The sequence below is a fragment of the Benincasa hispida genome, chromosome 6 (genome assembly GCF_027475165.1).
Source record: "Benincasa hispida cultivar pf3 chromosome 6, pf3_genome.v1.1, whole genome shotgun sequence".
Lineage (NCBI taxonomy): Eukaryota > Viridiplantae > Streptophyta > Magnoliopsida > Cucurbitales > Cucurbitaceae > Benincasa > Benincasa hispida.
Genome location: NC_143483.1, coordinates 20,570,865 through 20,596,594, shown reverse-complemented (window position 1 = coordinate 20,596,594; position 25,730 = coordinate 20,570,865). Strand labels below are relative to the sequence as shown.

Here is a 25,730-nt window from a genome sequence, read left to right as displayed (position 1 = left end):
TATATATATATATATATATATATATATATATATATATATTCTTGCCTGAGTAGAGCTTTGGTAGTCAATCTTGGGATGTTGCCATTGCCATTCAAGCAATTCTTGCTACTAATCTTCATGAAGAATTCTCAGACACACTTAGAAAAGGGAATGACATCATAAAAAAAATCACAAGTACATATCTTGTCCATGGATGAACTGTTAATGAGCATGATTTAGCGAAATTTCGTAAATTTTATTTGTTTGGGATATCTTGAATGTGATATCTGATGTTTCAAAAGACCAAGTACAAGGATCTTATTGATTGACTAGCAAGTCGGGGTCTAGGAATGATGCACCTTGTGGGGTTTGGGGACGCTACCCCTAAAACTTAAGTTGAATTCGTTTTTGGCATAATTATATTATTTACGATTTTGGTCTCTCCTTCTATCCATGGACGTAGCTAAAATCTTACTAATAAACCATGTAAATATATGTGTCGATTCTATCTTGATATACGTTTTATATTTTATTTATTTGTCGACTCCATAAAATTTCCTTTTTGATATATATGAAGATAAAAGAGAATCCTCATGGCGATTTCAAAAGAATTTATCGTCACATGTCAAAAGGAGGATGGACATTCTCTGATCAAGATCATGGATGGCAAGTTTCTGATTGTACAGCAGAAAATTTAATGGTAATTAATATGAACTAATTTTTTTAAGATGTATAAATTTTAAAAATGTAAATAATGTGCTAATTCTTATTATTAATAATGTTCTAGTGTTGTTTGATATTTTCAACAATGTCTCCAGACATTGTGGGAGATCCTATAGAACCACAATGTTTTTTCGATGCATAATTATATTATTTACGATTTTGGTCTCTCCTTCTATCCATGGACGTAGCTAAAATCTTACTAATAAACCATGTAAATATATGTGTCGATTCTATCTTGATATACGTTTTATATTTTATTTATTTGTCGACTCCATAAAATTTCCTTTTTGATATATATGAAGATAAAAGAGAATCCTCATGGCGATTTCAAAAGAATTTATCGTCACATGTCAAAAGGAGGATGGACATTCTCTGATCAAGATCATGGATGGCAAGTTTCTGATTGTACAGCAGAAAATTTAATGGTAATTAATATGAACTAATTTTTTTAATAAGATGTATAAATTTTAAAAATGTAAATAATGTGCTAATTCTTATTATTAATAATGTTCTAGTGTTGTTTGATATTTTCAACAATGTCTCCAGACATTGTGGGAGATCCTATAGAACCACAATGTTTTTTCGATGCAGTCAACTTAATACTTTCTTTACAGGTATAGTAATTCTAATTCAAAATATTTTGAGTTGTAGTTTTTAAAATAATTCTAAATTTAACATAATGTGCTTTTTTTCTATTTTCATGATATCTTTTCATTTATGACATAATTAAACGATTTAAAGGACTAAGTTTTTGTTCTTTAACTAAATAGGCAAAAGATGGTGGAATGGCAGCCTGGGAGCCTACTGAGACTGTACCTTCATGGTTAGAGGTAAACAAATAGTTTGTAAGATTTATACAAAATTTCTTCAAATCTTCACACACCAAAATAAAAAAAAATAAAATAAAAAAAGCTTTCTTTAAAAATACATTTACTTTTAAATACTTTTTTGGGCTGCTTCCGAACACAAGAAAATAAACTAAAGTATTTATAAGTATAACAAAATTTCAATGTCTATATTGAAATTTTGCTTTCAACCACCGATTTTGGTGGTTGAAATTTAGATTTAAAATTTACCAATTTGGCGTGCGATTTAAAATTTGGATTATTTTATTAAGATAATTCATTTTATTTTGTGCAATTTGATTTTTATGAAAAGTAAGAGAGAGAAAAAAAAGGAAAAAGAAATTAATTTTTTCTCTCTCTCTCTCCCCTCTTTGTTTCTCGTGCGCGTGGAATTCTTGAATGTCCATCAAGTTCTTAGCCTAAAATCTTTTGGGTTTTATTTTAAGGTTGAAATTGGAGTTTTTGGAAAGAAATTAGATGTTCTCGATTGGAATTAAAATCTGTTTTGGTGGAGATTTTACAGACTGAAATTTTGGAGTGATTGTTGATCAAGCTTTACTTTGAGTAAGTTACTTGGAGTTGTTTTTGGAATTGATCAATGAAATTCGGTCTATTTTAGATTGGTTAAAATTTGGAATTTGTGTTGTTGGTTCTATTTCGCATTTTTTAGTTGGTTACCGATTGTTTACTTGCGGAACAATATTTGGACTTGTAATTTGAGGTGACTTTCTATAGGTTCGCCTTCGAACCAGTCATCCTTACCACTTGGACTGTATACTTTAGACTACTTGGACTGTATACTTTATACTACTCGGACTGTTTACTTTAGACTGCTTGGATTGTTTTTTTAGACTGATTAGACTAGTCATTCTACACTGTTTGAATTGTTAATTTTTACTGATCGAACAGCATGACTTAATGATATTGTCTGAATGGACTGTTTTGACCATGGTGTTATGTAAAGATGACTGAGGATATTTTGGAAATCTTACCCATAAGCTAAATGATTGTACATATAACAAAGGAGTTATATGCAAACTAATGCATGCACAGTTATAGGGTTCTTGTTATTTTTCTTATCTAGGAAGATGTACACATTTGACTGTATATGTGCACATTATGACTGATTTGTGTACCTTCGGGTTACACAATATATACAATTAACTTAAGTTCCCTTATAATTTAAACAATTCAAATTCTTCCAAAACTAAATATTTCTTGTTTTATCCTTAATGAGTTAGCAGGGTATCAAACCCCACCCCCAGACCACCTTCTTAGCCTGGGAGAGGGATGCGACTGCAGCAGTTATAAACCCTTGAGCTGACACTTACTACCTAATGATTCTTGCGGAATAACTCTGATACCATACTATAACTTATACACAGCGGAATGATTAAGTCAAGGAGATAAACTATAACGGGTTAAGTAGGCCCATCTTTTATTACGACAGTGATAAACGTTTATACAACTTAAGGACTTAACAACAAAGTTTACAACGACAACCGTAAAAATCCTCCGGAAGTGTAATTGGGGCACTTGGCAAACCTTGACCTTAGCAGCATCCTAGAACTCCGCTACCTGGGGGGGAGGGCATTAAGAAAACATTTTGAAGAGTGTGAGCTACTAAGCCCAGTGAGTGGTTCTTTTAAGATGAAATTCACTTTGAAAATCATCATTTTTGGGAAATCAATCACATGCCAACACTCGTATTATAACTCGTGCACAGTCAAAGATATAATCATGCAACCAGTAATCTTTATCCCAAAAGCTACACGTAGCATGCATATAATATCATCAATCAATACAATCATCTATGAAAACCTTCCTATGACCCCAATTCCCGCCAATATGCACATCGACCATTTTATTTATCCCGCTAGTCATGCTTAAGTACTTGACTATATTTCTCGTCGGTCGTCACCGATTATTATTTCCCGCCGACCGAAGCCGACCATATTTTCCCCCGACCGAAAGCGAACCATATTTTTCCAGCCAAGCACCTTTTGTTAAACATGCTAACTATATCCCGGGCATAATCTCAGTTTCCACAGTCACACACAAACAATATCATGGCAATCATCCTATCACCAAAAGCATGTATTTTGTATCTACAGATGCATTTATTCAAATATCAGAGTATAAAGCTAAGTGAATACTCATAATATGCATTTACTATCAACACTGTATAAACACACAATATTCTTTATTTATCAAAGCAACATAACACTCACGATATATCAAAACTATAACGATATAACACTCACACTATGTGTTAATTATCAACGCTATAACACTCACGATATATCGAAACTATAACGCTATAAGACTCACACTATGTGTTAATTATCAAATCTATAACACTCATGATATATTGGAACTATAACGCTATAACACTCACACTATGTGCTAATGATCAAAGCTATAACACTCACCTTAATTGCTTAGAAGCCTTTCTAATAGTTCCTTTTTCTACCTCGAGCTCCCTTTTTACCCCTAGAATCTAGATTCAATTACAGCTTAGATTACTCCTAGTTCTAAACCTTATTTTAAGATACTTCCTTCTACAAAACTATTCTAAAATGTCTTAAGAATCTTACCAGAAAATCTCAGCTCATAAGTCTTCATGGTTTAGCCGGAATCATCCAAACATCAAGACTGGCTCAGCTTAACCAATAGATCGATCCCTCTATCTTTTTCTCATTCTTCAGCCCAATTCCCTAGAGCTTCTTCTCCGGCAGCATCACCATGAACACTATACTCTCTTATCTTTCAGATGGCTTTGAAATTACATCAAACACTCAAGTAGATTGGGAGATCTCCTCTTCTCAAATTGATGCATTCTCTTCCACCCTCACTGTCTAATGCACTCTACTCTCCCCATGTTTTTACAATTTTTATGATTTGTGATTTGAAAATGAAATCCCAAAGTCTTTATTTATAGGCGTCCAAACCTCCTATGGTGTTGACACCACCTACTTGGCTGCATGCTAAATGTTTAATTCTCCCTTTATCAACGTAAGCTGACTTCACCTTGGTTCAATGTGTTCTTCCCAAACACATCCAACACAATTTCTTATGGTTTAAGAATTTCTCTTAATTGGACACCTAAATTTTAATTGACGTTTTCCCTTACATCTTCAAGCTTTGTTTGTATTCAATGCATAATCTATAAGATCGTGGTCAAATTCAACACATAAATGCCCGGTCGTTCAATGCATAGGAGGTTTCCTTCGATCGCGTGGGCGTGATGTTCAAATGAGGCATTCAGGCTGCTCCGCTCTCTCCGCTCTTGCTCTCTCCCACTTTTTCGTTGGTCTCTCTCTTTCCACTCTCGCTCTCTCCTACTTTCTCACTCACAATCTCGCTCTCTCCACTCTCACTGTCTCCAACTTTCTCGCTCAAACTCTCACTTTCTCCACTCTCGCTAAGGATCTCGCTTTCTTCAGCCTTCTCACTCATTTGGCTCTCGGTAGTGGCGCTCTCTCCATGTTTCTCGCTAAGCATCTCACTCTCTCTAGCCTTCTTACTAGCTTGGATCTTGGAAGTGTCGCTCTCTCCAGGTTTCTCGCTAAGCATCTCGCTCTCTCCAATCTCGCCAGCATCGCTCTTTCCAATCTCGCCAGCGTCGCTCTCTCCTTCTTTCTCTCAACCCTTTCTCTCCAACTTCGCCATCTCCCAGTCTCTCGCTCAGCCCATCTCGCTCTCTCCCATTCTCTCGCTGCCTCTACTCTCGCTGGTGTCGCTCTCTCCACTCTCATTCTTTCCAATCTCGTTAGCTACTGTGAATATGGTTTATCTCCGTGCAACTTCCACACGAATTTTCCCAAATAAATTTCTATATTTTCCTCAGTTCTTCAATCCTTTCTTCACTATTCAGGATTTAAGTCTTCAAGGTTTTCTCTTCTTTTTATCCTTTTAGGGTCCTCTCTACTTGTACTCCAGAATCAAATATGGTTATCGTAACTATAATACCTAACTATTATAGTTTACATTCACTCTTACTAATTGCTGATCCACAGAAGGTGACAATTATTACAGTTATTATGACAATTGTAAAATTATTAGATTATTTACATAACATAGGATTTAACTTTCTCCTAATTAACCCCTTAATCACTTACTTAAGTAGGAAAATGGAGATCCGGGTTTCACATAGGGTGAACCTAATAGACTAACAGATTAGAAGTTCCAATGATACAAGATTAATTGATTAAACTCTTATATTAAATTAATCAAGATTTATTAGTTATGGGTCACAAAACTAAAGACCCACAACTGCAGTCTTTGCACTGTAGATATATTTCTGTGTTTATGAATATAACCAATTATCAGTAAGTCAACCCTTCACGAATTTCTCGTAACTTTAATTGGGTCAAATTACCGTTTTACTTTTGTGATTATCTCTTACTACTTAAGTCTCACTGATCTTCTAATGAACAAATTGTTTATGGTCTTATCATAGACAAAACCCTCTCGAGCCAATGAGAGGGAGGGGTCTCTTTGTTCGAGATCCAAAGTCAACGCTTAAGGGAGCAACTCATCTTTTTATCCTGAAGACGAGAAGGAGTAAATTCCACCTTGTGTATCTATGTTCTTAGCTCCCTACTTGGACAAATCACTAAAATGATAGGCTTATTGAGTCGGCGAGTCAGGCCACTCTCACTCATACAAATAACAGGGTTGGTCTCCTAAACAGGAGTTCATTACTCACTCAGGATTAAGGTCGAGTATGATAATCTCTTTAGTCAACAATGTTATAAAGAGAGTTTAATCATTTCGTGCTCCCAGTATAGGATACCCCCACGTGCATGTCTTGACATGAACGACTTGAATTAAATCGTTTATAACACTTACAACTCTTGTAACATTTACAAAATGGGACGTATCCATAGTGTCCCCAAGATAAGACACTCAACCTTATAGATATACTACAAACTATTTAGGTTATTACTTGAACGTGATCCATTTGTATGTCTATCACATACTGTTCAAGTTACATAATATAACCTCAAATATTTCCTTAATCTATAATTGCATATCTAAGATAATCAATCATTATTTCAAATAACTTATTAACTACGAGGCTTTAAGGCATACATTCCAACAAGTTATACTCCAAATTTAGATATTCATTAAATAAACTTTGACTCTAAAACTTAAAAAAAAAAAAAAAAAAAAAAAAAAGGGCAAACCTAACCGTTTGAAAAAGAAAAGTTCTTATTTCATAAATCCGTTTTAGAAAGTAGGCAACTTATTTTATTTTAAACTTCATTTCCAAACTCAATATTTAAAAATTCAAAGGTTCTTATTTAAGAAATTTAACTTTGAAAAAATTGCAATTTTTTTATTTCATACTTCATAACGAACGTGAGGTATGTTGTTCAAATTTCTCTATGTATATCTTACTCAAAAAAAGAGGGGGTAATTTAATTTTGTAGATGTTAGGAGGGTCTCGTAAGCAATGTTGATGAAAATATCGAATAGTCTATCAATGATAAATATGAAAAAAAAAATCTCAAAAAAATATGATGATAAACATAGAAATTGATAAGGGTGCTAAGATGAGGGCATTCAGAAAATTTTATAACCTGAAAGGCCCCAACCAACTTTGATGCAAATTATAAGAGTTGAGTTGGGTCAAACTAATTTTCAACTTGGGTTAAGTTGAAAATTTCACCAACTAAAAAAATTTGTCAATTAGTGGTACACATAAATATGGTGATATATGAGTGGTTCATGATTGTGGCCTACCCGTGATAGACAAAAGTAATGGTATATCAGTTATTGATCGTACTAAAAAAATTACATAAAAACATTCATATTGTTTCACAAAAAAGATTTAAAATAATAATTTTGAAATATTTATTTGTGTCACAACATATTGGTAAAATGGTAATGACTAATTTTGCCATCTATTATAATTTTCTTAATTTTCAACTTTAATATTGTTTAAAAAACTAATTTGTGAGAGTTAACGTGTAAAAATTCAAAGGCATGTATTATAATATCTACAACTTTATTTCAACTATCTAATAGATTAATATCGTTGCTAAATATCATTCTCCCCACATATATATCATTGCTAATAACAAAAGAAAATATATTCTTCGCATCATTTACAACATCAATCAGAAATTAATTTTTACACATGAGTAGTCACAATAATTTCCATCATCTTAGAGAAAAACTCTTCAGTGTTTTTTTAGGAAACAAATTTAAAACTCAATAGAGTTAGATGAAACTTTTCAAATTTAAGAGTATAGTGTTGGTGAAAGTGAAATTCTTATCTAATGTTATATTTATTAAAACATTAAAATAAATTATATGACTCACTTAATTAGGTCTAAGATTGAGATTGATAGAATTGACCATTTAAGGTAGAAATTTATGATTGAACTTCTCATTAAGTTAGAAGTAAAACAAAAATATTGTGAAATAGAGATATGATAAACTTCACATATGGTTTTGTTGACTTGTACCATTGTTAAAAAGATTAATCTGTTGATGGAGCATCAACAGGAGCAGGTTCAGCACATATATGTGGGTTTTGCTTTCCAGAAATGGTGGGCTTGACATTTGCACATTGAGATGTAATCGATCCTCGACTTCCACTATAAGTGAGGTCAATATCAGCAACTTCTACACCTTCACATGGTATACTTTTGCTGCAAAGAAGTTTGACTGCGACCGGAGTAGCAGAAGTGCCTCTGATATTTTTGAAACTGACGTTGCTGATCTTAATTTTTGATGGAACCTAAAACACACCAAAAAAAATTATTGATATGATTATACCTCAAGTTTGCACTTTTCTTTAAAAGAAAAAAAAGAATATTTCTTGAAGTAACTAAGTTTAAAATGAATTAGAGGAATAATTTCAATACATGCCTTTCGGTTGCATTGATTCCATGGACAATATTCTTGGTCTATAATGACAGGATTGCTGACGTTAACCATTTCAATATCTTCGAAATGCATGTCAGAGGCTGCGAATGCGCCAGCAGAATCTGGCCATGTTTTGATCCTGACACCGTTTGAAGTATTGATTATTTTGCATGCTTTAACGGTAATTCCTATCACATCTTTTTCCTTGGTGTACTTGCCTAAGCTTCCTATGCTAATGCCATGTCCTGGACCGCAAGTTACACCAGTAATAGTTATATGTTTGTTGCTGTCTCCAACAGACACACAATCATCCCCAGTTGCGATTTTTGAATCGAGAATGTTAATCTCTTCTGAGCTACTTATGTGAATCCCATCGGTGTTGGGGCTATGGTCCGGTGCAATGATTGTCACGTGTTGAAAAGTAAAATTCTTGCAGCCCAAAAGATTGATGTGGAAATTCTTACTATCCAAGGAAGTAATGTCCTTCACTATTGAATTGGTGACGAAATTGAACTTCAAATTCTGAAACGTTTAAACAAAAAAGAGAGAGAGGAAAAAACTATGAGTTGAAGACAATTGAAATTATGTGTTTTAAATTATATATCAATTGGGGAATATATATAATTAGAGATTTTACCATTGGAAGTTTGGTACATATTTTATTTTTATGGCAATCATTCTTTTCCCAACCTGTTTTTCCTTGACCATCAAAAACTCCCGTGCCTGACAATGTTAGTTGATCAATATATTCGAAAATAACCAATCCATCTCCTGTTGGATGGAGAGGAGCTTGTAATGTCCCTTCGACTTGAACCTCAATAGGAACACTCTTGCAAGGACCTTTGAGGTTAGACTGACTTAATTGGTAAACTCCTTTTGGAATCAACAATTTACTTGGAGTGGTCGATGCACATGCTTCCTTCCATGCATTTGCTAAGGCCTGTAAGTTGAATTATTTCATCAAATTAAAATCTTCTATATAAATTTATTTTTTTTATTAATTATACATATACTTACCTGAGTAATATCAGTATTAGGTTTGGCACCATACTTAGTAACATCAAAAATGGATTGACCTTCAGTTGTAGATGCCAACAATAACAACAAAGATAATAATGCTACGATGTTTGATCTCAATCCAATCATTTCTACGCCTTTTACTTAGTCTAATCTCTTTTTTGTTTATAATTGTTACCTTAGAAATTTGAATGAATATGCAAATTCATTCGACCCTCTTTATATGGTAGAAGAAAATCGAATTGTGTTCAAAATTCTCTTCCAACTTCCATTTACTATATTTATCAAAGATTCAATCAAAGGTTGAAGTTAAATCATCATTTGTTTATCAAAAAATTAGTCATTCCTACAACATTTGAATGACTATTTCTCTCAATCCGATAAAATTCATTCCTTAAATTTCTCAGTATGAGACCAACACGCATGTCCACACCTCATAATGTGCAACAAGTGGCTTAAAATAAGTTTGAACAAAACATTATTACTTAAATTGCTATTTGTAAGAAGTGTGTCTCAAATATCTATAAATTTATTTAAATAGTTTATTAATAGGGTAATTAGACTAGTCGTTTATCAATAATAGATTTTGATATTATGCTATATTTGTAAATAAGTTGGTTCATTTTTCATTATTCAAAAAACTTCCTTATTAATATATATGTGAATCTCACCTGAAATTTAAATAGATCTATATTCTGCCTTAACACTTGTAAATATTATTTGGAATAACTTTAAAAAATAATGATAATTATAATAAATTAAAAAAATCAATTTCCGCTTTCAGAAAAATAATAAGTTAAATAATGTTTAGTATACCTTATCGAGCAGTTTTAGATAGTCCAAAGTGTTCTTATAAAGAATCTTAACAAATAAAGAGTATTTTACAAAATTGGATTAACTTATAAACTATTTATTTAAAGCAATAATGTTGTGATGGATTATATCCAAAATAACTTTATAATGATTAACTGACCATTTTCAAATTTTGGTAAAGAACGTTAGTTCTCAAGGCAACATGAGCCCTCGTTATAAGTGGGACAATGCAAGAAGAGGAGCCCCCTATATCTACCTTAATATTGGCTAATGGCTCCCAACATTGATAAATTGACAACTTTTTCTGAAATCAATGACACTAATCTTATTTGACATACAAAAATTTATAAATGCCTATAATGGATTCTCCATCCAAGGCGGATTGAAAAAACTTCTGAATCTTATAAACCAAATAAATAAGAATTTTCATTATAGTTATCTATTGTGGCTGATACCCTAACTTTCGTAGGGTCTTATAGTTTATAATTGTATTGTACAATCATCTTATCTTTCTAATAAAATATGTGATGTTTTATTTGACATTTAATTACATTAATCTACAAATCGATAAACTAACATCCAAGGTTATCTTGTAGTTTAAACATATATGTAAGACATATTGGTGGATCATGTTTAAGTGATAACCTAAATTGTTTCTAGTAGATGAATAAGGCTGGATACCTTATTCTAATGACACTACGAGTATGGTCCGTTTTGTAGATGTTACAATTGTTGTAAAGTGCTGAAAAGTAATCTGATCTTCATCATTCATGTGGAAGCATGTGAGCGGGGGTATTCTATACAAAGCAGCTTATGTCACACCCCACCCCCAGACCACCTTCTACACCTGGAAGAGGGATGCGACTGCAGCAGTTATCAACCCTTGAGCTGACACTTACTGTCTAATGATTCTTGCGGAATAACTCTGATACCATACTATAACTTCTACACAGCGGAATGATTAAGTCAAAGAGATAAACTATAACGGATTAAGTAGGCCCATCTTTTATTACGATAGTGAAATAACGTTAATACAACTTAAGGACTTAACAACAAAGTTTACAACGACAACCGTAAAAATCCTCCGGAAGTGTAATTGGGGCACGTGGCAGACCTTGACCTTAGCAGCATCCTGGAACTTCTCATCTTCTGCTACCTGATGGGAGGATTAAGAAAACATTTTGAAGAGTGTGAGATACTAAGCCCAATGAGTGGTTCTTTTAAGATGAAAATCACTTTGAAAATCATTATTTTTGGGAAATCAATCACATGCCAACACTCGCATTATAACTCATGCACAGTCAAAGATATAATCATGCAACTAGTAATCTTTATCCCAAAAGCTACACGTAGCATGCATATCATATCATCAATCAATACAATCATCTATGGAAACCTTCCTATGACCCCAATTCCCGCCAATGTACACATCGACCATTTTATTTATCCCACTAGTCATGCTTAGGTACTTGACCATATTTCCCGTCGGTCGTCACCGACTATTATTTCTTGCTGACCGAACCCAACCATATTTTCCCCCGATCGAAGCGACCAATTTTTCCTGCCAAGCACCTTTTGTTAAGCATGCTAACCACATCTCGGGCATAATTGCAGTTTCCATAGTTACTACACAAACAATATCATGGCAATCATTATATCACCAAAAGCATGTATTTTATATCTACAGATGCATATATTCCAATATCAGAGTATAAAGCTAAGTGAATACTCATAATATGCATTTACTATCAACACTGTATAAACACACAATATTCTTTATTTATCAAAGCAACATAACACTCACGATATATCGGAACTATAACGCTAAAACACTCACACTATGTGTTAATTATTAAAGCTATAATACTCACGATATATCGGAACTATAACGCTATAACACCCACACTATGTGTTAATGATCAAAGCTATAACACTCACCTTAATTACATAGGAGCCTTTCTAATAGTTCCATTTTCTACCTCGGGCTCCCTTTTTACCCCTAGAATCCAGATCCAATTTACAGCTTAGATTACTCATAATTCTAAACCTTATTTTGAGATACTTCGTTCTACAAAACTATTCTAAAATGTCTCAAGAATATTACCATAAAAGTGTAGCTCATAACTCTTCATGGTTTAGCCAGAATCATCCAAACATCAAGACTGGCCCAGCTTACCCAATAGCTCGACGCCTCTTTCTTTTTTTCATTCTCCAGCCCAATTCCTTAGAGCTTCTTCTCCGACAGCCTGACCATGAATACTATACTCTCTTATCTTTCAAATGGCTTTAGAATTACATCAAACGCTCGAATAGATTGGGAGATCTCCTAGTCTCAAGTTGATGCATTCTCCTCCACCCTCACTGTCCAATGCACTCTACTCTCCCCCTCTTTTTACGAATTTTATGATTTGTGATTTGAAAATGAAATCCCAAAGGCTCTATTTATAGGTGTCCAAACATCCTATGGTATTGACACCACCTACTTGGCTGCATGGTCAAATGTTTAATCCTCCCTTTATCAACGTAAGCTGACTTCGCCTTGGTTCAATGTGTTCTTCCCAAACGCATCCAACACAATTTCTTAAGGTCTAAGAATTTCTCTTAATCGGACAACTAAATTTAAATTGATGTTTACCCTTACATCTTCAAGCTTTGTTTGTATTCAATTTAGGGTTTTCAATGCATAATCTATAAGTTCGTGGCTAAATACAACACATAAATACCCGGCCGTTCGATGCACAGGCGATTTCCTTCGATCGCGTGGGCGTGACGTTCAAATGAGGTGTTCAGGCTGCTCTCGCTCTCTCCGCTCTCGCCCTCTCCCACTTTCTTTCTGGTCTCGCTCTTTCCACTCTCACTCTCTCCCATTTTCGCTCACAATCTCGCTCCCTCCACTCTCGCTCTCTCAAACTTTCTCGCTCAAACTCTCGCTCTCTCCAACTTCCTCGCTCAAACTCTTGCTCTTCTCCAATCTCGCTGTCTCTCCCATTCTCTCGCTCTCTCCCATTCTCTCGCTGCCTCACTCTCACTGGTATCGCTCTCTCCACTCTCATTCCTTCCAATCTCGTTAGCTACTGTGAATATGGTGTATCTCCGTGCAACATCCACACGTATTTTACCAAATAATTTTCTATATTTTCCTCAGTTCTTCAATCCTTTCTTCACTATTTAGGATTTAAGTCTTCAAGATTTTCTCTTCTTTTTATCCTTTTAGGGTCCTTTCTACTCGTACTCCAGGATCAAATATAGTTATCATAACTATAATACCTAACCATTATAGTTTACATTCACTCTTAGTAATTGCTGATCCACAGAAGGTGACAATTATTATAAATATTATGAAAATTGTAAAATAATTAGATTATTTACATAACATAGGATTTAACTTTCTCCTATTTAACCCCTTAATCACTTACTTAAGTAGGAATATGGAGATCTGGGTTTCACAGTTTATATAAGATCGGACCACGGAATAACTACTCTCATTATACAACGTCATTCATAATAGAGACTTACATTTCATTATGATGACCACAAAATTTGGTTCAAAAGGTAACTCTATGGGCAAACGTTGGCACGAAAGATCAAGATAGAATTCGAAAAGGACGAACTATGGGTTTCTATTTGTTGAAATGTGCTCCAAGTCCAAATTTGGACAAAGTTTGGTTAAAAGGGTACTTCTTGAAAGAAATCGAACACAAGGATTTCCATGAGCAGGGAAATGATCATTTCAAATTATAATCGTATATGAACTTTACAATTACAATCACAAACATAAACATACGGTTATGCAAAAATACGTAAATGATAGCATGCTATACAAATGATCAAGGACAAGAGTAACCCACTTTAATTGACTCATTACAAAGCTCCTTGATCATGAACGGTCGATCACAGCAACACACGAATGCTCGTCCAACACGACCGCTACACTGCATGATCCCCGTGCACTCGAACTCAGTGATCGCCTCGATCATGAACACCCCGAATAACACGAACGACCTCCACAAAACCTCGACAGTGTCGAGTTGAGTATAACACCACCAAGAAGGCTATCTTGGTAATCACGGTGTGAGAATCCAGAGGGTGGGCTCTGTATGGACTTTGTTTAAGGTAAAAAGTAGGAGGAAATACAATTGTGTAAATGAATGGGCAAGTAGGAGATGGCAGAACCTATCGTATAGGTCTATACTCAATCGTTTAGGAAAAGTTATACGATCGTCTAGCAAAAGCTATGCGATCGTTTAGCTCATCGCTTAGCTAAGTGTTTGTCGCTTACTAACACCACGATCATTTACCTTACTCCAAGCTGTCGCCTAGTAAATCCAACTTACTTGACAATTTCCCATGAGTATTTTTTCAACATTGGAAAATCTCTAATTTACAATTTTGCAAAAACTTACAAAATATTACTAAAATTAGGAAAAACATTTTTTCTTTTACCTCACGGTTACCATGAAACCACCATTAACCTCCCACTCAATTGGTTGTTAGAGAAAAAGAGTTAATTATCCAATAATTAATATTATTATAAATATAAATGATAACTAACTTACCATATCATATTTATAACCTATAGTTTTAATATTTCATCTCATGTAACATATAAACCATAGCTCTTTTTATTATTCCATGATACTAAATGTAAATCTCATTTACATTAATCCTCCACTAGATGTATCTCATACATCATACCGATCATATTATATATAATCGAATTACCTCTGGTCAATTTCAACATTTCAAATCAACATCAAGAACTGATCCTTAACTAACTAAACTCTTTAGTCACGTGATCCACCATCCATCAATCTCCAGATACTTCACTAAAGATCGACAGTTGAACGCTCTTTACCACATATATACTATGTGTCCATCTTAACCAATCAACAGTGCGACAACCCTTTACAGATCGCTCGTAAGTACAGCTCGGCCAATAACCATTATGCCCCTGTAGTTACATCTAACTTCTTAAGTACCACTGAATCCTCTAATGAACATAAGTCATAGTCTAACTATGACTGAGTCCTCTCTTCCAAAGAGGAGTCTTGGCCACTATGTTCAAGCCCCGGAATCAGCCCTTAAGGGAGTAATCTCTCTACTTATCTCTGCTTCAAGAAAGAAGTGAATTCCATCTTGTGTAAGTGAGTTTCCAGCTCTCAGATCAGACAAGTCCCCAAAAAAGTAGGTATGTTGAGTTGGCAATCTGGCCACTCTCACCCATACTAATCAAAGAACCGCCCTCAAAGGCAGGAGTTCCCAAAACACTCAGGATTGAGGTCATGTCATCTATGGTCGTTTAGGCGAGATGTAAGTCTCCAATATCAACGGCGTTATATACAAAGTCTAGTCATCTCGTGGTCCGGTCTTATACAAACTCTTTGTTATAGGACACCCCCGCTTGCATGTCTCCACATGAATGGTCAGGATCTACCATCAATAGCAGTTTACAACACTTGCAAACCTCTACAAAGCGGGTCGTATCCGTATTGTCACCAGGATCAGGTATCCCACCTTAATCCTTATACTACAGACCTATTTAGGATATCACTTAAGGCATCACTAAAACAATTTCAGGATTTAATGTCGGTTAACAACCGACATTAAAGATAGCGTTATTGAAGCCCTTTAATGTCGATTGCCCTTAATGTCGGTTTTAAACCAACATTAAAGGGCTTTAATAACACAGTCTTTAATGTCGATTGCAACCGACATTCAAGGCCTTCAATGTCGGTTACAACCGACATTAAAGCCTGTGTTATTTTTTAAAAATTCTTAACCGACATTAAAGCTCAACTTTTTTTTTTAATTCCGTTGTCGAATCTATTTTTTTGGTCAATAAGTTAAAAATGACATTATACCTTTCGTGTTGGGTCAGGACATGTCCATCATTGTTTTATATTAAAAAGTATATAAAAATTTGCATGGCAAGCCCATCAATATTTGTCTTCCACCTATGAATTTATCCACAAACAAGAATCAATATTTCTAATCCATTACATATACTCATCAAAATATGAAATAAACACACTAATCACCAATATTTGCATAACAATACCAGACTTTCATAGAATACTTACACCAAGCCATCATTTCTCTTATTCAAAAATATCAATTAGTACTAATTCCATGAATACTTAACACCAAATACCCCATGAACGCAATAAAAATATATTATACATAAATCTTCCAATAATAAACAAATCATGTCTTCCACCTATGATTTTATTCAAAAACAAGAATCAATATTTACAATCCATTACATATACTCATCAAAATATGAAATAAATACACTAATCACCAACATTTGCAAAACAATACCAGACTTTCATAGAATACTTACACCAAGCCATCATTTCTCTCATTCAAAAATATCAATTAGTACTAATTCCATTCACAAAGATTATAGTTAGATAAATTTACATTCATTCTAAGCTAGCATTTACATTCTATTGAGACAAAAAACAAGAATTACATCCTTACATAAATTGGCCAACAAAACTTGTCCATTGGGTTCGAATTACGTCAATCTCTCCTTGGGTATATGCATCTTTTGTATTGAACTACAAAGAGGAAAAAAAAAAGATAAATTCAACATAAGTTTACATCCATTTATTAAATTAAATCTAGTACTATATAAAAAATAAATAATTTACGTACCAGACTAGTAACGGGAGTAGTAGGATTATGCACTATTTCGTGTATATACTTTTTGCACATAGTACCCACATCCTACATAATCTACTTGACGAGGGCGCTGCATATAAAGAAGTTGAAAACAATTATTCTTATGTTTGAATGAACATAAATTGTTAAAAAAATGAATGCAAATTTACCTTTACAAGTTTCAATTTTGGAGAAGATCGATGGTGTTGGAGATCGTCTTGGCTTGCCATGTTTTCAATCCACTAAATAGTTTGAAAACATAAGTTAAACATAAATACTTCAATTAAGAGCTAAGAAAGTTCAATTACACTTACATATTTATAACTCGATGAAAATACCCTTGAAGCTTACTTCGAAGAGAGTCCAAAATATAAACACAATTTTCTTATAGATTGATTATAATCAATATCCAATGATAACTATAATAAGCAACAATTTTGAAATATTAGTACGTGTATAATGCAAATTAAAGATAACTTAAGAACTTGTATCTACTTACCCTGTGTTATATGGAATGAGGACTAATTGGTCTAAATTAGCCAATTCTAGTTGATTCGCTAAATTTCTTGATCGGATATCTTGAGACTTCACGTGTGGCGATATTCTTGCTTGCTCCATTATAAAAAACTTCTTCGTAATATCACGACCACATTCATCCCAAAGATACCTAAAAAAAGTAAAAGTCATTATTTAAACATGAAACAAAGTATACATGAGTGAATCTAGACGAGTAATACTTACGCAATATATGTCAAAATACACAAGTAGCCTATTTCAACCATATTGCAATATTGGGTCAAATCATCGCAGCCTAAATAAATAAATTTGTCTCTTCCAAATACATGCTCGTCAAAAGTGATACGGATCATGTCTACATCGTTCATGTTATGCATGGCATGTCCTTTCAATAGTTTGATGGTACCATTGGCATTAGTATATTTGGAGAACTGGCTGAAGCTCTTAATTGTTGAATGGTCCTACCATAATCAAAGTTACAAAAATTCAAAGTAGGAAAAATAATAAATAACCAAACTCATATACTGAAAATGAGACATACTTTTTTCTCGTCAACCACGAGGCCATTTTACGAAGTTGCCATTGCTTGTTTTAAGAACTCTATTTTACCCTTCACAAGAATTGGTATAGTCAAATCTTCTCTAATGACAATGTCAATCAGAACTTTAACAATTAAGCATGACACGTCATCATCAAATGTTATGGCTACTGCAACAATGTTATCTACAGTTACTATAGCCAAGTGGCATGGTGTCTCCTTAACAAATTTAAAAGAACTTATGTCATGCATGGTTAAACACGTACAATATGATTAAAATTTAAAAGTCAAAACAAATAAATTACCTCCAAATCTTCTTTAGACATCTTCTCAGTATCTTCTTCTTCAGATGCACTTAGTGCAACACTTCCAACAGATGATTTGAACTGATGAGATTTTCTGCTGTGAGTTCTTTCTCTTGACACTTTACTATGTCAAACATTTTTTTCACTAGAGCCTCCTTCAATTTCTTGGCTCATTGAGGACTTTGGTTTTACTAATTTGAAATATTGAGAATGGGAAACCAAATCACCCATTCCTCTAACACGTCTCCAATGTTCCTCCGTACCCAATGCTTTGGTGAAAACATCTTCACCTTCATAGACTTCAGCCAATTTATCCTATAAACATATTACAATTTTCACACAATATCTATATAATCACAAGTTTCAAACATTATATATATGTCATCTTAAACTTTGCACAATATATACTTACAATCCGATTGGCACATTCTCGAATAACTTCATCAAAGTATTCATTATTCTTCCCTTTTCTTACTTCTTTTCATTAAATCGCCCGATAAGAAATGTCATTCGATAGGTTCTACATGAACATACATATATAATTAGTATAAATATATTAGTATAAAAGATTTAATTTAAGTCGAATAACTCACTAATTCTTGAGCAAGATTCGCATAGCCCTTCCGAGAAATGTGGTGATTATATACACATTTTGCACGTCTTTCTTTTTTAAGACGACTGATTTTCTGTAAAAAAATCTAGTTGAAGTTATCTATCAAAACAATGATAATGTTGACATGTAATTTATTGTGAATGACTTACCTCCCATTCTTCACTCAATCGTTCATTGACGAACGATGTCCAATGATCTTGCTCTATGAGAATATTGTTGGGGAGAAAATTGCAAGACCGAGGGTTCATCCTTAAATGGAAGTATGAACTTTTGAGTCAACGTTGTCTTGAAAGTCCGAAACTTCGTAGATGCAGACATTAGTATTATAAAATCTAAGAACCAAATAAAAATTAGCTAGACCCAAAACTTATTGATCAAAATTATAATTTTCCTTTTTTTTCTTTTTACCTAATTTCTATTAAAGTGAGTAATTCCATATGAATATTATATAGATTTTGGGGGTGTACGAGTGGAAGGGAACAATCCCAATGCCATCAGAAGTTTGGATGTTTGGATCAGAAAAAGTAGCTATGAATTCAAGAGCAATTTTTTGCTGTTGTCGATTGACATGTCTTCCAATGTCATACTTACATGGGAAGCGCCTTGTGGGACCTCTCACTCCTCTTATTTGACAACTACGACAAGAAATCTATACTCAATCTTACACTAACATTAAATGGAGTCGAGCTCAACATTATTGGGCAAAGGTATTTATTCACCCGCACTATTTTTGTGTAGCTTAGATACTTCCAAATAAAAATTCCTTTTTAAATTGAATTATTTTTATGATAATATTTGGGTGTATTCCAAAATACACATATCTCTATGTATCTATTTCTCATCATTTACACCAAGTGATGATTACAATATATTAAAAAAATAATTAATTAAATTGAATGCAAAAAAAATAGGTATGATTCGGGATGCACTTAAATATATTTTTTATTTTTATTTTGTTTTTATATATGAGAGGGGGATGCATGAGACTAATCATTACTCATTTATTGATGCAAAAATTAACAAAGTTGAGGACTCAATCATAGTTTCGAATGTTTGTATGGATACAAATGATCGAACTAAAAAAATTCAAGAACACCATTAATAATTGATCAGCTGAGGAATTTTTAATTTATGGAATAGTATTATATATTATTTTTGGGATCTAAAGGAGTGTAAGTGACACTATTAGTTATATAATTGACATGGTCGTAGTCTAATAAACATGTAACTGTTATGCATGATTGCTTGCTGGGCAGACGACCCTAATGGTGAAGCTTACAAGAAACATCTTGTAGAGTCAAAGATTACTTATGGGTTGGAGAAGATGGAATGAAGATGCAAGTTAGTATATTATTCCTTTATTATTTTTTTTTTCAAGCATGTTATAAATTAAACATATATATTTCCCATTACATTTATATATATATATATATATATATATATATATATATTCTTGCCTGAGTAGAGCTTTGGTAGTCAATCTTGGGATGTTGCCATTGCCATTCAAGCAATTCTTGCTACTAATCTTCATGAAGAATTCTCAGACACACTTAGAAAAGGGAATGACATCATAAAAAAAATCACAAGTACATATCTTGTCCATGGATGAACTGTTAATGAGCATGATTTAGCGAAATTTCGTAAATTTTATTTGTTTGGGATATCTTGAATGTGATATCTGATGTTTCAAAAGACCAAGTACAAGGATCTTATTGATTGACTAGCAAGTCGGGGTCTAGGAATGATGCACCTTGTGGGGTTTGGGGACGCTACCCCTAAAACTTAAGTTGAATTCGTTTTTGGCATAATTATATTATTTACGATTTTGGTCTCTCCTTCTATCCATGGACGTAGCTAAAATCTTACTAATAAACCATGTAAATATATGTGTCGATTCTATCTTGATATACGTTTTATATTTTATTTATTTGTCGACTCCATAAAATTTCCTTTTAGATATATATGAAGATAAAAGAGAATCCTCATGGCGATTTCAAAAGAATTTATCGTCACATGTCAAAAGGAGGATGGACATTCTCTGATCAAGATCATGGATGGCAAGTTTCTGATTGTACAGCAGAAAATTTAATGGTAATTAATATGAACTAATTTTTTTAATAAGATGTATAAATTTTAAAAATGTAAATAATGTGCTAATTCTTATTATTAATAATGTTCTAGTGTTGTTTGATATTTTCAACAATGTCTCCAGACATTGTGGGAGATCCTATAGAACCACAATGTTTTTTCGATGCAGTCAACTTAATACTTTCTTTACAGGTATAGTAATTCTAATTCAAAATATTTTGAGTTGTAGTTTTTAAAATAATTCTAAATTTAACATAATGTGCTTTTTTTCTATTTTCATGATATCTTTTCATTTATGACATAATTAAACGATTTAAAGGACTAAGTTTTTGTTCTTTAACTAAATAGGCAAAAGATGGTGGAATGGCAGCCTGGGAGCCTACTGAGACTGTACCTTCATGGTTAGAGGTAAACAAATAGTTTGTAAGATTTATACAAAATTTCTTCAAATCTTCACACACCAAAATAAAAAAAAATAAAATAAAAAAAGCTTTCTTTAAAAATACATTTACTTTTAAATACTTTTTTGGGCTGCTTCCGAACACAAGAAAATAAACTAAAGTATTTATAAGTATAACAAAATTTCAATGTCTATATTGAAATTTTGCTTTCAACCACCGATTTTGGTGGTTGAAATTTAGATTTAAAATTTACCAATTTGGCGTGCGATTTAAAATTTGGATTATTTTATTAAGATAATTCATTTTATTTTGTGCAATTTGATTTTTATGAAAAGTAAGAGAGAGAAAAAAAAGGAAAAAGAAATTAATTTTTTCTCTCTCTCTTCCCTCTTTGTTTCTCGTGCGCGTGGAATTCTTGAATGTCCATCAAGTTCTTAGCCTAAAATCTTTTGGGTTTTATTTTAAGGTTGAAATTGGAGTTTTTGGAAAGAAATTAGATGTTCTCGATTGGAATTAAAATCTGTTTTGGTGGAGATTTTACAGACTGAAATTTTGGAGTGATTGTTGATCAAGCTTTACTTTGAGTAAGTTACTTGGAGTTGTTTTTGGAATTGATCAATGAAATTCGGGCTATTTTAGATTGGTTAAAATTTGGAATTTGTGTTGTTGGTTCTATTTCGCATTTTTTAGTTGGTTACCGATTGTTTACTTGCGGAACAATATTTGGACTTGTAATTTGAGGTGACTTTCTACAGGTTCGCCTTCGAACCAGTCATCCATACCACTTGGACAGTATACTTTAGACTACTCGGACTGTATACTTTATACTACTCGGACTGTATACTTTAGACTGCTTGGATTGTTTTTTTAGACTGATTAGACTGGTCATTCTACACTGCTTGAATTGTTAATTTTTACTGATCGAACAGCATGACTTAATGATATTGTCTGAATGGACTGTTTTGACCATGGTGTTATGTAAAGATGACTGAGGATATTTTGGAAATCTTACCCATAAGCTAAATGATTGTACATATAACAAAGGAGTTATATGCAAACTAATTCATGCACAGTTATAGGGTTCTTGTTATTTTTCTTATATAGGAAGATGTACACATTTGACTGTATATGTGCACATTATGACTGATTTGTGTACCTTCGGGTTACACAATATATACAATTAACTTAAGTTCCCTTATAATTTGAACAATTCAAATTCCTCCAAAACTAAATATTTCTTGTTTTATCCTTAATGAGTTAGCAGGGCATCAAACCCCACCCCCAGACCACCTTCTTAGCCTGGGAAAGGGATGCGACTGCAGCAATTATCAACCTTTGAGCTGACACTTACTGCCTAATGATTCTTGCGGAATAACTCTGATACCATACTATAACTTATACACAGCGGAATGATTAAGTCAAGGAGATAAACTATAACGGGTTAAGTAGGCCCATCTTAGGTACTTGACTATATTTCCCACCGGTCGTCACCGACTATTATTTTCCGGCGACCGAAGCCAACCATATTTTCCCCCGACCGAAGCCGATCATATTTTTTCCGCCAAGCACCTTTTGTTAAACATGCTAACTATATCCCGGGCATAATCTCAGTTTCCACAGTCACACACAAACAATATCAGGGAAATCATCCTATCACCAAAAGCATGTATTTTGTATCTACAGATGCATATATTCTAATATCAGAGTATAAAGCTAAGTGAATACTCCTAATATGCATTTACTATCAACAGTGTATAAACACACAATATTCTTTATTTATCAAAGCAACATAACACTCACGATATATCGAAACTATAACGCTATAACACTCACTCTATGTGTCAATTATCAACGCTATAACACTCACGATATATCGAAACTATAACGCTATAACACTCACACTATGTGTTAATTATCAAATCTATAACACTCACGATATATTGGAACTATAACGCTATAACACTCACACTATGTGCTAATGATCAAAGCTATAACACTCACCTTAATTGTTTAGGAGCCATTCTAATAGTTCCCTTTTCTACCTCGGGCTCCCTTTTTACCCCTAGAATCCAGATCCAAATTACAGCTTAGATTACTCATAGTTCTAAACCATATTTTAAGATACTTCCTTCTACAAAACTATTCTAAAATGTCTTAAGAAACTTACCATAAAATCTTAGCTCATAACTCTTCATGGTTTAGCCGGAATCATCCAAACATCAAGACTGGCCCAGCTTACCCAATAGCTCGATCCGTCTGTCTTTTTCTCATTCTCCAGCCCAATTCCTTAGAGCTTCTTCTCCGGTAGCATCACCATCAAAACTATACTCTCTTATCTTTCAGACGGCTTTTTAATTACATCAAACGCTTGAGTAGATTGGGAGATCTTCTCGTCTGAAGTTGACGCATTCTCCTCCACCCTTGCTGTCCAATGCACTCTACTCTCCCCCTCTTTTTACGAATTTTATGATTTGTGATTTGAAAATGAAATCCCAAATGCTCTATTTATAGACGTCCAAACCTCCTATGATGTTGACACCACCTATTTGGTTTCATGGCCAAATGTTTAATCCTCCCTTTATCAACATAAGCTGACTTCACCTTAGTTCAATGTGTTCTTCCCAAACACATCCAACACAATTTCTTATGGTTTAAGAATTTCTCTTAATCGGACACCTAAATTTTAATTGACGTTTTCCCTTACATCTTCAAGCTTTGTTTGTATTCAATGCATAATCTATAAGATCGTGGCCAAATTCAACACATAAATGCCCGGTCGTTCGATGCACAGGCGGTTTCCTTCGATCGCGTGGGCATGACGTTCGAATGAGGCGTTGAGGCTGCTCTCGCTCTCTCCCACTTTCTCACTGGTCTCTCTCTTTCCACTCTCGCTCTCCCCTACTTTCTCGTTCACAATCTCGCTCTCTCCACTCTCGCTGTCTTCAACTTTCTCGCTCAAACTCTCGCTTTCTCCACTCTCGTTAAAGATCTCGCTTTCTCCATGCTTCTCACTCATTTGACTCTCGGTAGTGTCGCTCTCTCCATGTTTCTCGCTAAGGATCTCATTCTCTCTAGCCTTCTCGCTAGCTTGGATCTCGGCAGTGTCGCTCTCTCCAGGTTTCTTGCTAAGCATCTCGCTCTCTCCAATCTCGCTAGCATCGCTCTTTCCAATCTCGCCAACGTCGCTCTCTCCTTCTTTCTCTCCACCCTTTCTCTCCAACTTCGCCATCTCCCAGTGTCTCGCTCAGCCAATCTCGCTCTCTCCCATTCTCTCGCTTCCTCCACTCTCACTGGTGTCGCTCTTTCCACTCTCATTCTTTCCAATCTCGTTAGCTACTGTGAATATGGTTTATCTCCGTGCAACTTCCACACGAATTTTCCCAAATAATTTTCTATATTTTCCTCAGTTCTTCAATCCTTTCTTCACTATTCAGGATTTAAGTCTTCAAGGTTTTCTCTTCTTTTTATCCTTTTAAGGGTCCTCTCTACTTGTACTCTAGAATCAAATATGGTTATCGTAACTATAATACCTAACCAATATAGTTTACATTCACTCTTACTAATTGTTGATCCACAGAATGTGACAATTATTACAGTTATTATGACAATTGTAAAATTATTAGATTATTTACATAAAATAGGATTTAACTTTCTCCTAATTAACCCCTTAATCACTTACTTAAGTAGGAAAATGGAGATCCGGGTTTCACACAGGGTGAACCTAATAGACTAACAGATTAGAAGTTCCAATGATACAAGATTAATTGATTAAACTCTTATATTAAAATTAATCAAGATTTATTAGCTATGGGTCACAAAACTAAAGACCCACAACTGCAGTCTTTGCACTGTAGATATATTTCTGTGTCCATGAATATAACCAATTATCAGTAAGTCTACCCTTCATGAATTGCTCGTAACTACAATTGGGTCAAATTACCATTTTACCTTTATGATTATCTCTTACTCCTTAAGCCTCACTGATCTTCTAATGAATAAATTGTTTATGATCTTATCATAGACCAAACCCTCTCGAGCCAATGAGAGAGAGGGGTCTCTTTGTTCGAGATCCAAAGCTAACACTAAAGAGAGCAACTCATCTTTTTATCCTGAAGACGAGAATGAGTAAATTCCACTTTGTGTATCTATGTTCTTAGCTCCCTACTTGGACAAATCACTAAAATGATAGGTTTATTGAGTCGGTGAGTCAGGCCACTCTCACTCATACAAATCACAGGGTCGATCTCATAAACAGGAGTTCATTACTCACTCAGGATTAAGGTCGAGTTATCTATAGTCATCCTATGAAATAATAATCTCTTTAGTCAACAATGTTATAAAGAG

General features: G+C 33.9%; 1 protein-coding gene and 2 pseudogenes across 1 annotated transcript; 1 reads left to right on the top strand and 2 right to left on the bottom strand.

The window, feature by feature from the left end:
- LOC150035502 (beta-amyrin synthase 1-like) overlaps positions 1 to 22,378 on the top strand; it is a 35,701-nt pseudogene extending 13,323 nt beyond the window's left edge.
- LOC150035504 (exopolygalacturonase-like) lies at positions 7,999 to 9,589 on the bottom strand. Its single transcript, XM_090314876.1, has 4 exons — positions 9,447 to 9,589; positions 9,067 to 9,369; positions 8,433 to 8,951; positions 7,999 to 8,301 (listed from the first exon to the last, which is right to left on the bottom strand). Exons 1-4 carry the CDS (start codon positions 9,573 to 9,575, stop codon positions 8,041 to 8,043), a joined length of 1,212 nt encoding a protein of 403 aa, XP_090171002.1. The 5' UTR covers positions 9,576 to 9,589; the 3' UTR covers positions 7,999 to 8,040.
- LOC150035503 (uncharacterized) lies at positions 16,739 to 17,809 on the bottom strand (annotated as a pseudogene).
- Positions 22,379 to 25,730: the final 3,352 nt, after the last annotated feature.

Coding starts and splice junctions, on each gene's coding strand:
- LOC150035504 (XM_090314876.1), bottom strand. CDS start 9,575: ATGATTGGATTGAGATCAAACATCGTAGCATTATTATCTTTGTTGTTA. Junction 9,370..9,446: donor CTAATACTGATATTACTCAG/GTAAGTATATGT, acceptor TTCAACTTACAG/GCCTTAGCAAATGCATGGAA. Junction 8,952..9,066: donor TATGTACCAAACTTCCAATG/GTAAAATCTCTA, acceptor TAAACGTTTCAG/AATTTGAAGTTCAATTTCGT.